Here is a 16415-nt window from a genome sequence, read left to right on the forward strand (position 1 = left end):
GAATTGTATTAATGATACTAGTTTAAATTCAGATGGTGAAATCTATATAAATGTTACTGTTTGTTTAGTTTTACAATTGAGACATAACATTTTCTACAATCTTCACACATAGATAATAACTCAACTGGAATGTAGTAATTCACAGCTAGCCCTAAATACTGGAATCAATTAAAGGTTTGTCTTACATTCATCAACTATGTTATAAAGTGGCAAAACTACGCAAAAATTAACCAAAATGTTGCTAAATATTTTTTCCTTTTGAAGAATAAAACACTATTATTTTTCCAGTTGATGATGGGAGTAAGTTTCTGATTTTCTGTTCAGTTAGCTTTTTCCAAATTGTGGGAAACGATTCAGCTACTACTTACATCCCAAAGGGAAAGAGTAAATCCTTTAGAATGATCTATAGTCCAGTTAGAACATAGAATACAGTACTGGCCCTTCGGCCCACATGTTGTGCCAATCCTTAAACCCTACCTCTCATATAACCCCACCCCACCTTAAATTCCTCCATATACCTGTCTAGTAGTCTCTTAAATTTCGCTAGTGTATCTACCTCCACCACTGACTCAGGCAATGCATTCCACGCACCAACCACTCTGAGTAAAAATCCTTCCTCTAATATCCCCCTTGAACTTCCCAGCCCTTACCTTAAAGCCATGTCCTCTTGCACTGAGCAGTGGTGCCCTGGGGAAGAGGTGCTGGCTGTCCACTCTATCTATTCCTCTTAATATCTTGTATACCTCTATCATGTCTCCCCTCATCCTTCTTCTCTCCAAAGAGTAAAGCCTTAATCTCTGATCATAATGCACACTCTCTAAACCAGGCAGCATCCTGGTAAATCTCCTCTGTATCCTTTCCAATGTTTCCACATCCTTCCTATAGTGAGACGACCAGAACCGGACACAGTACTCCAAGTGTGGCCTAACCAGAGTTTTATAGAGCTGCATCATTACCCCGCGACTCTTAAACTCTATCCCTCGACTTATGAAAGCTAACACCCCATAAGCTTTCTTAACTACCCTATCCACCTGTGAGGCAACTTTCAGGGATCTATGGACATGTACCCCCAGATCCCTCTGCTCCTCCACACTTCCAAGTATCCTGCCATTTACTTTGTACTCTGCCTTGGGAGTTTGTCCTTCCAAGATGTACCACCACACAGTTCTCCAGGTTGAACTCCATCTGCCACTTCTCAGCCCACTTCTGCATCCTGTCAATGTCTCTCTACAATCTTCGACAATCCTCTACACTAACTACAACACCACCAACCTTTGTGTCGTCTGCAAACTTACCAACCCAGCCTTCTACCCCCACATCCAGGTCGTTAACAAAAAAAAAAATCACAAAAAGCAGGCCCCAGAACCGATCCTTGTAGGACACCACTAGTCTCAACCCTCCAATCTGAATGTACTCCCTCCACCACCACCCTCTGCCTTCTGCAGGCAAGCCAATTCTGAATCCACTTGGCCAAACTTCCCTGGATCCCATGCCTTCTGACTTTCTGAATAAGCCTACCGTGTGGAACCTTGTCAAATGCCTTACTAAAATCCATATAGATCACATCCACTGCACTACCCTCATCTATATGCCTGGTCACCTCCTCAAAGAACTCTATCAGGGTTGTTAGACACGATCTGCCCTTCACAAAGCCATGCTGACTGTCCCTGATCAGACCATGATTCTCTAAATGCCCATAGATTCTATCTCTAAGAATCTTTTCCAACAGCTTTCCCATCACAGACATAAGGCTCACTGGTCTATAATTACCAGGACTATCCCTACTACCTTTTTTGAACAAGAGGACAACATTCACTTCCCTCCAATCCTCCAGTACCATTCCTGTGGACGAGGACATGAAGATCCTAGCTAGAGGCTCAGCAATCTCTTCTCTCGCCTCGTGGAGCAGCCTGGGGAATATTCCATCAGGCCCTGGGGACTTATCCATCCTAATATATTTTAACAACTCTAACACCTCCTCTCCCTTAATATCAACATGCTCCAGAACATCAACCTCACTTATATTGTCCTCACCTTCATCAAGTTCCCTCTCATTGGTGAATACCGAAGAGGAGTATTCATTGAAGACCTCGCTCACTTCCACAGCCTCCAGGCACATCTTCCCACCTTTATCTCTAATTGGTGCTACCTCCATTCCTGTCATCATTTTGTTCTTCACATAATTGAAGAATGCCTTGGGGTTTTCCTTTACCCTACTCGCCAAGGCATTCTCATGCCCCCTTCTTGCTCTCCTCAGCTCCTTTCTTGCTGCCCTATATTCCTCGATAGACCCATCTGATCCTTGCTTCCTAAACCTCAAGTATGCTGCCTTCTTCCACCCGATTAGATCTTCCACCTCACTAGTCACCCATGGTTCTTTCACCCTACCATTCTTTATCCTCCTCACTGGGACAAATTTTTCCCTAACATCCAGCAAGAGATCCCTAAACATTGACCACATGTCCTGAGTACATTTCCCTGCAAAAACATCATCCCAATTCACACCCACAAGTCCTAGCCTTATAGCCTCATAATTTGCCCTTCCCCAATTAAAAATTTTCCTGCCCTCTCCGATTCTATCCTTTTCCATGATAATCTTAAAGGCCAGGGAGCGGTGGTCACTGTTCCCCAGATGCTCACCCACTGAGGGATCTGTGACCTGACCCGGTTCGTTACCTAATACTAGATATTGCACTCCCCCTAGTTGGCCTGTCAACATATCGGGACAGGAATCCATCCTAGACACACTTAAACTCTGCCCCATCTAAAACATTGGAACTAATCAGGTGTCAATCAATATTAGGGAAGTTAAAGTCATCCATGATAACAACCCACATCAAAGTTGCTGGTGAACGCAGCAGGCCAGGCAGCATCTCTAGGAAGAGGTACAGTTGACGTTTCAGGCGAGTCCTGACGAAAGGTCTCGGACCAAAACGTCGACTGTACCTCTTCCTAGAGATGCTGCCTGGCCTGCTGCGTTCACCAGCAACTTTGCTGTGTGTTGCTTGGATTTCCAGCATCTGCAGAATTCCTTGTGTTTGCATGATAATAACCCTGTTATTTTTTCACCTTCCCAAAATCTCCCTCCAAATCTGCTCCTCGGTATCTCTGCTGCTACCAGGGGGCCTATAGAATACTCCCAGTAGAGTAACTGCTCCCTTCCTCTTCTCCCCATACTGACTCAAAAAAGGATCCTGCTACATTATACACCCTTTCTGTAGCTGTAACAGTGTCCCTGACCAGTAATACCACCCCTCTTCCCCTTCCCCCCCCCATCCCTTTTAAAGCACTGAAATCCAGCAATATTGAGAATCCATTCCTGCCCTGGTGCCAGCCAAGTCTCTGTAATGGCCACTACATCATAATTCCATGTATGTATCCAAGTTAAATGCACTTAAATGAGTCTTGAGATTCTAACTGCAAATAGATAATATACGTGCAGTCAGTCTTACTTCAGAAAGAGGTAGGTCTTCTTGAGCTTCAATGACTGTGTATTGCTAGTCACAGGTTAATTAGACTGAACAAAAAGGAAATCATAATGCTTAAGGGATATGTCTGATTAAGACAGGCAACTCACTGAAAAAGCTGTCAACAGAAACTGTCATTCCATTTGAACTAAGCAAAACATTTTGACATTAAATGAAACTTAATTTCAAGTGTTTTAGATTTCCAGTTGGTTAGCGCTCTGAACACTAGTTAGCTAAGGTGTCTACATTTTTCATTATTTACTTCTAGCAAGATACATTGTGTTACAAGGTCGTTACTCAGAATAAAAAAAATGTTAGTTTCTTAACCCATTTCAATTCAGAGCAATAAGCTGGTGAGTTGGCAGCATCTGAATTTATATTAAGTTGAAATAAGTTACTAACACTGCAGTCTTTTGCATATGGAACTTAATAACAAGCGGTCTCAATGAGACATACACGACTTTACGAGAAAACCCGTCGGAAGTCTGAGGCTACTGTCTCTAGACAAGGGAATCAAGAAGAATTCTTTTGTCTCACAGATTGCAAATTTTCCCTTCAAATGACTTCAGATTTTAGGTCGTCCATTACGTTTCAATCCAAGATCGGCATTTTTTCGCACTTGGTGGAGTTGAAGAGTGCGGAGGTACCGAGGGCCGGCGGAGGAAAAACAACACCAAGGGATAGAGTCCGGTGGCTACCTGGCCCACTACGGTTTCAGGTTCTTTTGAGATCAAGGATTTTCTTTTATCACAAAAGAATCTGAAGGTGTTAGAGGCAGGTTCAAATGCACCTCTGCGAAGTTGAGGACCAGCCCGAGGCCGCTCGCCGACACCGCTCACCTGTCAGAGCAAACCGCCTGGAGACTGGGCCGTACCCATCACCACGCATGCGTCGTTATTTAAGTAAACTCAACCCAATTCACTGTGTCATACTTTCTACGTGGAAAACAAAATAAAAGACAAAATAAAATTTTAAAAAAGTAACAAATCGTTAGATACAATATACATTTTAAAAGACAAAATTAGACTGTAAAACAATATCAATGCAATTATTTATATTATTCAAAACGACTGAGAAAGTAAATCTAAGTATTTCAACTCAACTTTTGAGAGACTTGGAGCGTTTGAAACTACCAAGAAATACATTTTGCGTAATCTTTTGCTGCTTTGTTCCATTGCAGACCCTCACCGTGAATGTGGCTCACGCATCTCGGTGCGGTTTCCATAGTGTGGAAAGTGCGGACGCCGTTGCACTCTCGGTGCCGGGCCCGGCTCCAGCCCCTCGAGCCCGAGAGGCGGGATTGCGGCTGCGCTGCCGGGTCCGTCCGCTACCCCTCCCCTCCCCCACTCCCGGAGCTCGGCCGGCCGGAATGCGGCTGCGCTGCGGCTGCTGAAGATGGCGTGCCTGCTGGAGGCCCCGATGCGGATGAGCGTGCTCTCGGTGAGTACATGGCCCCGCTCCGCCACTCTGACGCCCCCTTTCCCCTTTCTTCGACCGCAACTGACAACTGGGAGTTAGAGCGGGTGGCGTTTTGGGGTTCAGCTACGATGTAACTTACTCAGTCTTCGACTCTCCAGCTCTCGGATTAGGCCCAATGCTGTTCACAGTGAAAGCCCCTCTCCTTAAAACTGCTGGCTGAGCTGGAGCAGGGATAGTCTGACCTCTGGCCTGCTTCAGCACGAGTGGTTTATCTATATTATGGCAGTCACATGTGTTGTGATGTATTGCTTTTAATTGCAATTATCGGAAGGAAAGATATGGATTATTTTGTAATGTAGGAATTGCTCTATGAAGGAGTATTTAGGAAAATTGGACAATTACAGCGGTACAAAATTTTGAGACAGACCCGAGAGGGCGATGACATGAGTTGGAAATATTAAACGTAAGAACGCAGTCTCAGTAGAAAGGTTTCGCTGTTTGGATTCAGTTGGAGGAAATTTTATTTTGACAATTACTAATCTTCGAAATGGTCAGGTTTGGATGCTTGTGCATATTCAAGGTCAGGTTCATAGATTTTTGGATCAAAGTATATACCAATCAGGACGGAGAAATAACTAATAATTCACATTCTTATTGAATGGCAGAGATGCTTGTGTTTCTCATTTTCACTTCAGAGACAAATAAGTACTAAATCATACATTGTACATCTTATAGAAATACACTAACCTTTCCACAGAGAAAAATGAGGTACTTATGGAGTACGTTATGGAATGCAAGAGAACACTTAAAGAAATCAGGAGGGCTAAAAGAAGGCATTAGCTTACTCTAGCAGACAAGGTGAAGGAGAATCCCAAGGGTTTCTACAGATATGTTAAGATAAAAAGGATTGCAAAAGTCAGAAAGCCAAAAGAAATAGTGGAGATCTTAAATAGATTTTTTGCACCTGTATTTACTCGAGAGATGGACACCGAATCTATAGAAGTGAGCCAAAGCAGCAACAAGGTCACGGACCACGGACCCTGTACAGATTACAGAGGAGGAGGTGTTTGCTGGCTTGAGGCAAATCATGGTGGACAGATCCCCAGGGCTTAACAAGGTGTTTCCTTGGACTCTGTAGGTGGCAAGTGCAGAAATTGCAGGGGCCCTAGCCAAGATATTTAAATCATCCTTGGTGACAGGTGAGGTACCAGAGGATAGCTAATGTTGTTCCACTGTTTAAGAAAGGTTCTAAGAATAAGGCAAGAGGTTATAGGCCTGTGAGCCTGACATCAGTAGTGGAAAAGTTATCGGAAGATATTCTAAAGGACCAGCTAGACAGGGACTGATTAGGGACAGTAAGTGGGGCTTTATCTGTGTAAATTGGATTAGACGTTGGCTTTCTGGAAGAAGCCAGAGAGCAGTAGTAGATGATTGCCTCTGACTGGGGGTCTGTGATTAGTGGAATGCTGCAGGGATCGGTGCTGAGTCTGTTGTTGTTTGTGATCTATATCAATGATCTGGATGATAATGTGGTAAACTGGATCAGCAAGTTTGCAGATGACACGAAGACTGGACGTGTAGTTGACAGCGAGGAGGACTATCAAAGCTTGTAGTGGGATCTGGACCAACTCGACAAATGGCAGATGAAGTTTAATGCAGTTGAGTGTGAGTTGTTGCACTTTGGAGGGACCAATCAAGGGAAGTCTTACACAGTGAACAGTTAGGACACCGAGGAGAGCAGTAGAACAAAGGGATCTGGGAATACAGGTCCATAATTCATTGATAGGGTCACAACTAAAGGGATCGGGGAATACAGGTCCATAATTCATTGATAAGGTCACAACTGAAGTTTTTGGCATATTGGCCTTCATAGATCATAGATGAGATGGGATGTTATATTGAAGTTGTATAAGATGTTGGCGAGGCCTCATTTGGAGTACTGTATGCAGTTTTAGGCACCTACTTACAGGAAAGATGTAAATAGGACTGAAAGAGTACAAGAGAAATTTTACAGGGATGTTGTCAGGACTGGAGGACCTGAGTTATAAGGAGAGATTGAATAGGTTAGGACTTTATTCCTTGGAATGTAGAAGATTGAGGGGAGATTTGATAGAGGTATACAAAATTATGAGGTGTATAGATAGGATAAATGCAAACAGGCTATTTCCACTGTGGTTGGGTGGGACAACAACTAGAGGTCTTGGGTTAAGGGTGATAATTGAAATGTTTAAGGGGAATATGAGGGGAAGCTTCTTTATTCAGGGGGTGGTGAGAGTGTGGATGAGCTGAAAGCGCAAGTGGTGCATGCAATTTTGATTTCGACATTGAAATAGGATAGGTACATGGAGGGCTATGGTCCACTGCAGGTTGGTGGGAGTAGGCAGTTCAAATCTCACGGCCCTCATTGAGACTTCATGTTTAGCACTGTTGAGCACTCTGTACAGCAGACATCCCTCTAATGTTATGTCCTTTCTTTTTTCTTTTTTTTCTCATTTGATTTTCACATGTCTGAGCTTGTATGTTCTTGTTGATTTTATTGTTTTTGGAAAATTTTGAAAATAAAGTATTTAAAAAATGGTTTAGCATTGACTAGATGGGCCGAAGGGTAGGTTTATGTGATGCTGTTTTCTTAAGAGTCATTGAATGTGAGGTTGTGGGAACGTTTCTGTGATGGGGCCATTGAAGTTATCTCTTTTGGTTCAAGAGCCTGGTGGTTGAGGGGTAATAACTGTTTCTTAACCTGGTGGTGTGAGTCCTGAGGCACCTTCTTCCTAATGCCAGCAGCGAGATGAGAGCATAAACTGGGTGGTGGATGTTCTTGATGAAAGATGCTGCCTTCCTGTGACAATGTTTTTTGTAGATATGCTCAGTGGTGGGGAGGGCTTTACCTGTAATGGACTGGGCCGTATTTTGTTTATGTTCAACTTTGTTTCCTAAGCATTGTATACAAGAATACATGATTGTGGATATGTACCTTTTTAAGGGATTTTTTTTGTTTTGAAAGTGATAGGTGATACTTGAGGACAGATTTGTATGCCAACACAGCAGTGGATGTTCATGTTCTGTTGAACCAGGCTGAAATAGTTAAGTCCTCATCTGTACTTGCTCCATGCTGTTAAGCACTCAGAGTGATGTTGCTGGGTCATAGGCAGGAGAATCAGTTGCCTGAGAGTTTCCTACTTTCCACCAATCTTGGGACATGTTGTCATCAGGTACTGACCTGATGGTTTTGGTTGAAATTTGCTAACTCAGTACATGTTTAAGATTGAGCCGTCAAAAGTATTATTAAGCTATGGGTTTTAAAGCATATTATCTGGTTATACGATAACAGACTTTAATTATACTCAGTGTCTCCACATTAGATAGGAGCATGAGACAAAATATTTGTTTTTTTTATCCTGAAAAATGGCTTCTGTTATGAGATATTTTGTGGTATATTTCAAAAGCTTTTTCAGATATTCATTAGAGAAAGTGGTATTGTTAGAATGTTTTGGCCAGGAAAGAATTAGCACAGCCAGTAAAGTAAGGAAACAGTCGTTCAGAATACATAGATATATATCGTCTATTTGAGCTAAGCCCATTACTCAAACACTATATCGTACTCCAGTGACACATTGCTGCTAAGACAGGAGAACCATATATGTTTTCATTCAAGTAACACACATAAAAGTTGCTGGTGAACGCAGCAGGCCAGGCAGCATCTCTAGGAAGAGGTGCAGTCGACGTTTCAGGCCGAGACCCTTCGTCAGAACTAACTGAAGGAAGAGTGAGTAAGGGATTTGAAAGTTGGAGGGGGAGGGGGAGATCCAAAATGATAGGAGAAGACAGGAGGGGGAGGGGTGGAGCCAAGAGCTGGACAGGTGATAGGCAAAAGGGATACAAGAGGATCATGGGACAGGAGGTCCGGGAAGAAAGACGGGGGGGGGGGTTGGACCCAGAGGATGGGCAAGGGGTATATTCAGAGGGACAGAGGGAGAAAAAGAAGAGTGAGAGAAAGAATGTGTGTATAAAAATAAGTAACAGATGGGGTATGAGGGGGAGGTGGGGCATTAGCGGAAGTTAGAGAAGTGGATGTTCATGCCATCAGGTTGGAGGCTACCCAGACGGAATGTAAGGTGTTGTTCCTCCAACCTGAGTGTGGCTTCATCTTTACAGTAGAGGAGGCCGTGGATAGACATGTCAGAATGGGAATGGGATGTGGAATTAAAATGTGTGGCCACTGGGAGATCCTGCTTTCTCTGGCGGACAGAGCGTAGATGTTCAGCAAAGCGGTCTCCCAGTCTGCGTCGGGTCTCGCCAATATATAAAAGGCCACATTGGGAGCACCGGACGCAGTATATCACCCCAGCTGACTCAGAGGTGAAGTGTTGCCTCACCTGGAAGGACTGTTTGGGGCCCTGAATGGTGGTAAGGGAGGAAGTGTAAGGGCATGTGTAGCACCTGTTCTGCTTACACGGATAAGTGCCAGGAGGGAGATCAGTGGGGAGGGATGGGGGGGAAGAATGGACAAGGGAGTTGTGTAGGGAGTGATCCCTGCGGAATGCAGAGAGGGGGGGGAGGAAAAGATGTGCTTAGTGGTGGGATCCCGTTGGAGGTGGCGGAAGTTACGGAGAATAATATGTTGGACCCGGAGGCTGGTGGGGTGGTAGGTGAAGACCAGGGGAACCCTATTCCTAGTGGGGTGGCGGGAGGATGGAGTGAGAGCAGATGTACGTGAAATGGGGGAGATGCGTTTAAGAGCAGAGTTGATAGTGGAGGAAGGGAAGCCCCTTTCTTTAAAAAAGGAAGACATCTCCCTCGTCCTAGAATGAAAAGCCTCATCCTGAGAGCAGATGCGGCGGAGACAGAGGAATTGCGAGAAGGGGATGGCGTTTTTGCAAGAGACGGTGAGAAGAGGAATAGTCCAGTTAGCTGTGAGAGTCAGTAGGCTTATAGTAATATAGTATGTTTTTGTTCAGTTTATATATTGCTGCTTTGGAAATGTTCTTGCTATGAAGACTCTATTTACAGAGTAAACTATATGCCATAACGTATTTGCAGTAAATAGTTCCTTTCCCATGCTCTTGATCACACAACCACAAATAAATTAATGTAGCAGTTAATGCATTAAAAAAATTCTTGAACTGCCTTTAGTGTCCAATAGAATATTCATTATAGTGGCATAATTTGTGATTTTTTTTGAGTGCAAGGGCCATGCAGTGGTTTTCTATCTGCGTTGCATTTTGTGCTGCGTGTTTGTTATGGTAGCTAGTTATGTGGATGAGAGCATGAAGGGAAGGGAATGTTGTGTATTCATGCTTATTCTCAGTAGTTTTAGAGCTGGGGACCGCTGGGTGTCATATCTTTTTTGACCACTTCACTTAATTACATCTGAAATCGCTTAACTTCAATTAAGTCAGCTTAAGTACACTGAATATTGCTAGTTTCAGTTTCATAAGTTTCATCGCTGCAAGCTTGTATGTTTTGCTAGTTGCTAATAAAGGATCAAATACATATCTGACTTTTTGGACATTATTATTGATTTGATCAGAGGGGGCCATCATACAAGATAACCAACTTGTGCAAGATCTGCAGCAGTAGCAATGGTTTTTTTGAATTGCCACTATACTGAGGAATATGGTTTAAGCATTAATTGTATAAGAGTTCACATTTTCATCCTGAAACAGTGATATGGATTGCGGTGTTGAAACACTAAGACATACTGTTTCATTAGGAAGTAAAGGGTTAAGGTAAGATTGTGAAGTAATTTATTGTTATTCCATGGAGAGGGCTAAACAGTTGACGTTTTGGCTTGATGAAGGGTGTCATCTCAAAATGATTGTTTATTTCCCCCCATAGGTGTTGCATAACTCGCTGACTCCCTCAAGTAATTTGCGTGTGTTGCATCTGCAGAATCCCTTGAGTTTATTGTTCATTCTGCCTAAATTTGCTGCGTACATTTTGTGGACCTAATTTCAAATTGCTTATTCAGCTAGCAAATTGTGGCATGCACTTTCAAAAGAGCATCATTTTTTAAATTAACATTATTGACTGTTTTCCAAAGATTTGGAGAATTTTATGTGGAATAAATGTTGATGCTTATGTAACATGTTATTATTTTTCAGTGGTGATATTGCAGAGGAAATTTTAAGTGTAATTGTCCATTTAGGAAGCATTAAAGATTGATTTTAAATATTGGATTGTCTGCATTTAAACAATTGCACATTTCCTAGAATGAAAGAGCATGTTATTTCCATGTGCAGACTTGGTTTTGTTTGCCCAGCACCCTCCACGTTATCACTGGATAAATGAGCTTATTGGCACCTGTGGTGCTTGACTTGCAGCTTGTGTCTGCTCATCCTCTTATTTTGCTGGAGCTTGTAAAACTCAGCTGAGTCAAATATAGGATGTACCAAAGTACAATTAAATGGGACATATACTAATGATCTGAATCATAAGGAATAAAAGAAAATTTTCGTTAGACTGGACAAGAATTCTCTTTGGCATTGCATCTAGAATATTAATTTCTTTGAGAATATGAGGGTGTTCTACCATACAGGAGTTACCCTTAAGTTCAAGGTGCTTTTAATTTGATCTTTAAGCTCTTAATAGTTTAGTTTTATGTGGGCAGTGGCCAAGTGGTTAAGGCATTGGACTAGCGACCTGAAGGTCATGAGTTCGAGCTCCAGCCGAGGGAACATGTTGTGTCCTTGAGCAAGGCACTTAATCGCACATTGCTCTGCGACGGCACTGGTGCCAAGCTGTATGGGTCCTAATGCCCTTCCCTTGGACAACATTGGTGTCGTGGAGAGGGGAGACTTGCAGCATGGGCAACTGCCAGTCTTCCATACAACCTTGCCTAGGCCTGCGCCCTGGAGAGTGAAGACTTTCCAGGCACAGATCCATGGCTTCGCAAGACTAATGGATGCCTTTACTTACTTTAATAGTTAGTGTTGTGTCAGCTTTGGCACAAGATGTGAGTGTACTTGTGCTTCTGGAACAGAAAGATTTGCATTTAAGTGAGAAATACTGTTCAAAATTCTGTAATTGCTGAACTTTACACTTTTAGTTCCATTGCAACTTATTAAGTTGATACTACAGTATCTCTTTGATTTACAAATTCAGAGTCAAATTTATTGTCACTGACATTAGTCGTGAATTTTTTTGTTTTGTGGCAGCATTTCGGTGCAGGCATACGAAATTATGATAAATGACAAAAATATTGTAAAACAGGAATAGTGAGGTAGTATTTATGTGTTCATGGACCTTCAGAAATCCGATGGCCGAGAAGAAGAGGCTGTTCCTAAAATGTTGAGTGTTGGTCTTCAGGCTCCTACTCCCTGATGGCAGGAATGAGAAGAGGGCATGTTGTAGATGATTAGGGTCCTTCTTGATGAATGCTGCTGCCTTGAAGTACCGTCTTTGGAAGATGTCCTCAGTGGTGGGGAGGCTTGTGTCTGTAATGGAGCTGGCTGGGTCTCCAGCCCTCTGACAATCCTGCGCATTGGCATGATCATGCCAGACGGTGATGCAACCAGTCAGAATGCTCTCTATGGTACATCTCTAGAAATCTGCGAGAGTCTTTGGTGGCATACCAAATCTCCTCAAACTACTAATGAATAATTTGTCATGATTGCATCAATGTGTTGAATCCTTTGAGATGTGGTGCCAGGCACTTGGAACTGCTTACCCTTTCAACCACTGACCACTCAATGAGAATTAGTCTGTGTTCTTGCAACTTTCTTGTCGTTGAATATGATGTTGTTATTGTGCCGGCACTTGACCAGTCTATCTATTTCATTCCTGTACACTTCCATCACCATCTGACATTCTGCCAATACAGTGGTGTCATTGGTAAATTTATAGAAGGTATTTGAGTTCTCCTTGGTTAGAAAGTAGAGTACTGGGCTAAGAACACATCTTGAAGTATGCCTGTGTTGATTGTTTGCGAGGAGATGTTATCACCAGTCTGTACTGACTAGTCTCCCAATGAGGAAGTCGAGAGGGAGATACAGAGGCCTAGGTTTTGAAATTTGTTGATTAGAACTGAGGGGATGATGGTGTTGAATGCTGAGCTATAATTGATAAACTGCAGTCTGGTGTAGGTATTCCTGTTGTCCAGGTGGTCCAAAGCCCAGTACTCAGCCAATAAGATTGTGTGTGCTGGTGATCTGTTGTGGCGGTAGGCAAATTGCAGTGGGTCCAGATCCATGCTCAGACAGGAGTTGATTCTAGCCATGACCAACCTTTCAAAGCTCTGGAAGGAAAAAGTCTAGTGGCATGGTATCAGGACAGTGGCCTTTCCCTGAATGTCAGCAAAACAAAGCATTTGATGATTGACTTCAGCAATTGGTTTGAGTCCCAGTGGAGCTGAGGTAGAGATTTCTGATAGCATCAATATCTTAGGTGTAAGTATCACCAAAAGATTGTCCTGGCAAGCCATGTGGGTGCTACAGAGAAAAAAAACACATAAAGCCTTTACTTTCTCAGAAGGCTAAGGAAATCCAATGACCTTTACTAGTTTTTATAGATGCAATGTGGAAAGCATCCTATCTAGGTGCACCATAGCTTGGTATGGCAACAGCTGTGTCCAAGATCACAAGAAATTGCAGAGAGTTGTAAATGCGGCCCAGTCACGCAAACCAACCTTCCTCCATTGACTGTGTCTACACTTCCTGTTTCACTGGGAAAACAGCTAATATAATCAAGGATTCCTCCCATTCAGTACTCATCTTTTTTTCTCCAGACCTGCAGAGGGGTCTCGGACCGAAACGTTGACTGTATTTTTTTTCCATAGTTGCCTGGCCTGTTGAGTTCCACCTGCATTTTGTGTGTGTTGCTTGGATTTCCAGCCTCTGCAGATTTTCTCTTGTCTCCTCCCATTCCAGTCATTCTTTCTTCTTCCCTCTTCTCATTGGGTAGAAGATACAAAAGCCTGAATTTGAAGTTACTGACCTTCTCCACCTCTGATCCTGTAAGGAGGACTGGCTCATGGACCTTCGGCTTGTTCCACCTTGCTCAGTAAGTAGCTCAGTGGTTTTGCTGACACTGAGTGAGCATTCAACCAGATTTTCAATCTCCCTCCGATATGCAAATTGTAACCTTTGATTTACCAACAACGGTGGTGCTATCGGCAAACTTAAATATGGCATTGGAGTTGTACTTAGCCACACAATCATAGGTTTTTTTAAGCGAGTAGAGCAGGAGCTAAGCATACAGACTTGTGATGCATCGGTAATGATAGTGAGTATGGAGGAGATGTTGTGGCTAATCCAAACTGACTGCGGTCTGCAAGTGAGGGAATTGAGATCTGGTTGCACAGGGAGGGATCAAGGCCTAGGTCTTGGAGCTTAGTGATTAGTTTTGAGGGGATGATCGTGTTGAATTCTGAGCTGAAGAACATTCTGATGTATGCATCTTTGTTGTCCAGATGTTCTAGAGCTGAGTGAAGAGCCAATGAAAGGCATCTGTTATGTGCTTCATGACCAATCCCTCATCACAGTGGATGTAAGTGCTACTGGATGATAGTCTCTGACGCAGGTTACCATGTTCTTCTTGGGCACTTGTATAATTGATGCCTGCTTGAAGCTGGTGGATACCTCAGACTGCTGAATCAAGAGGTTGAAGGTGTCAGTAAATACTCCAGCCAGTTGAGTAGAATAAGACTTTGGTACTTGGCCAGGTACACTGCCTGAGCTGGGTGCTTTTCATGGGTTCGCCCTTCTGAAGGATGATCTCACATCAGCCTTGGAGATTAAAATTACACGCTTGTTGGGTACTGTGGGGATTTGTGAAGGTGCCTCTGTGTTCTGTTGGAGAAAGCAAGCATAAAAGGCATTGAGCTGAACTGGGAGTGAAACCTCATTGTCATTCTTCCGTGATTCCGTTTTGGTTCAGAATTGCTACTCTGCATGTGAGATGGCTTTTGGATGCCATACTTGGGCATCTTGTACTTTTCCTGGATTGCCACCGATCTAGTCCATAGCAGATTGCAGATCTTGATTCATCCACGGCTTCTGGTTCGGGAAGACTGAATGGAATGATTTTGTGGGTACTCACTTGTCCATGAGAGTCTTTATAAAGTCTGTAACAACAAGGCACATTCGTTTGGGTTCTGATGGGTCCCTAAACATGACCCAGTCCACCGATTTGAAGTAATTCTGTAGCTGCTCCTCTGCCTCCCATGACCGCCGTTTTGTTGTCTGGTGCCTTGCTCTTTAGCTTCTGCTATATGTTGATAGGAGGAGGTCAGCCAAGTAATCAGATTTCCCTGAAAGAGGTCAAAGGATCAAATGGTAGGCATTAGACATTGTTGTGTAGCAGTGGTTGAGGGTGTTGAGCCCTCTGGTGCTGAAGGTGATGTGCTGATGGTACTTGGGCAGTGGTTGAAAGAGTAAGCAAGCTTGATGGTACTCAATATATCATGTATTTGCTTAACATCTGCCTTTGGCAATATGTAAACTGCAGTCAGTATTATTGTGGAGAACTCTCAGTAAGTAGAGCATTTGGCACTTACTGATGTTTCAAGTCAGGACAAGAGTTAAACGACCATTTTGTTCGAACAGCATAATGTGTTATTCATGAAACACATGCACCCTTTCCTGATGCTGATGTCCAGTTCATCTGATGATTTGACAACCCCTCAGGGTGTAGTACCATAGTGTCGGGGATCAGCCGTATCTCAGTGAAGTGGAGAAAGCAGCAACCCCCTCATTTGCTACCCATACAGCAATCTAGTCCTAGGTTCTCTATCTTGCCCTCCAGTGACTGTACATTAACCAGCAAGATGCTAGGTAATATTGGTCAAGTTTGCTGTATCTTCAGCCTGGGTTGAAGTCCGCTTTTTCTGTGCTTTCTGTGGTGCACATTCCTTTGCTTCAAGGGGCTATACATGCATTACTAAAGGTCAAATTCACTGAGTCCTTCAGGAGGTTGTAGGGTCGCTAGTGCATTTAGATGGTTCAATACTGCGTTTCTTAAAGAGAAATTACAGGCTGCAGATTGTAGTAATAACGGTTCAGAAGATGTACACTTAGTAGTTTTGTCAATACCGAATACCAATCCAATTTAGCAAATACCAAATCAAACTTTAATAAACTAGTTCAAAACAATGAATACCAATGTACTTTGTATTTCTGCTCATTTGGTCTTGATCACTGATTAGAAAGGCCAACTGATTCTTAACTGCTTCAGCACCTGTATATTCACTTTCAATGATTGATGTCAAGAATGTTCAAATCCCTTCGTATATCAATATTTCCCTAACTGTCACCATTTAAATAATTTGCTGGTTTGTTTTTTTGGCCCAAGTGGGTAACTTTACAATATAATTTACATTATTTAATATCCACGTAATGTATCTGCTATGTGTTTACCCACTCAGTCAATTTGTCTAGATTATCTGAAGCCTTTTATCAGTATTCTCACAACCCCAGTTTTATGCTGTTGGCAATCTTTAGAAATAATATATTCTGTACCCTCGTACATATGTGGTACTCCACTGGTCACCACCTGCAAGGGCCGAGAAAGATTCATCATTGCTTTTCTCTA

The 16415-nt window shown here is 42.9% G+C and overlaps 2 protein-coding genes across 7 annotated transcripts in view; one reads left to right on the forward strand and one right to left on the reverse strand.

Annotated features, from left to right (window-relative positions):
* dbr1 (debranching RNA lariats 1) overlaps positions 1–4374 on the reverse strand; it is a 29892-nt gene extending 25518 nt beyond the window's left edge. Inside the window, exon 1 of one of the 5 annotated variants that reach the window (XM_072261589.1) lies at positions 4307–4374. The gene's annotated coding sequence lies outside the window, so the exon portion shown is untranslated. The other 4 variants (XM_072261590.1, XM_072261588.1, XM_072261592.1 and 1 more) reach the window with 4 other exon arrangements.
* Positions 4375–4802: 428 nt separating this feature from the next.
* Positions 4803–16415, forward strand: part of armc8 (armadillo repeat containing 8) — a 132839-nt gene continuing 121226 nt past the window's right edge. For both annotated transcript variants that reach the window (XM_072261584.1, XM_072261585.1), the window contains exon 1: positions 4803–4907. In XM_072261584.1, coding sequence (XP_072117685.1) covers positions 4863–4907 — 45 coding nt within the window. In that variant the 5' untranslated portion in view covers positions 4803–4862. The remainder of the gene's footprint in view (positions 4908–16415) is intronic.

Source organism: Mobula birostris, chromosome 6 (assembly GCF_030028105.1).
Source record: "Mobula birostris isolate sMobBir1 chromosome 6, sMobBir1.hap1, whole genome shotgun sequence".
NCBI classification, from domain to species: domain Eukaryota; kingdom Metazoa; phylum Chordata; class Chondrichthyes; order Myliobatiformes; family Myliobatidae; genus Mobula; species Mobula birostris.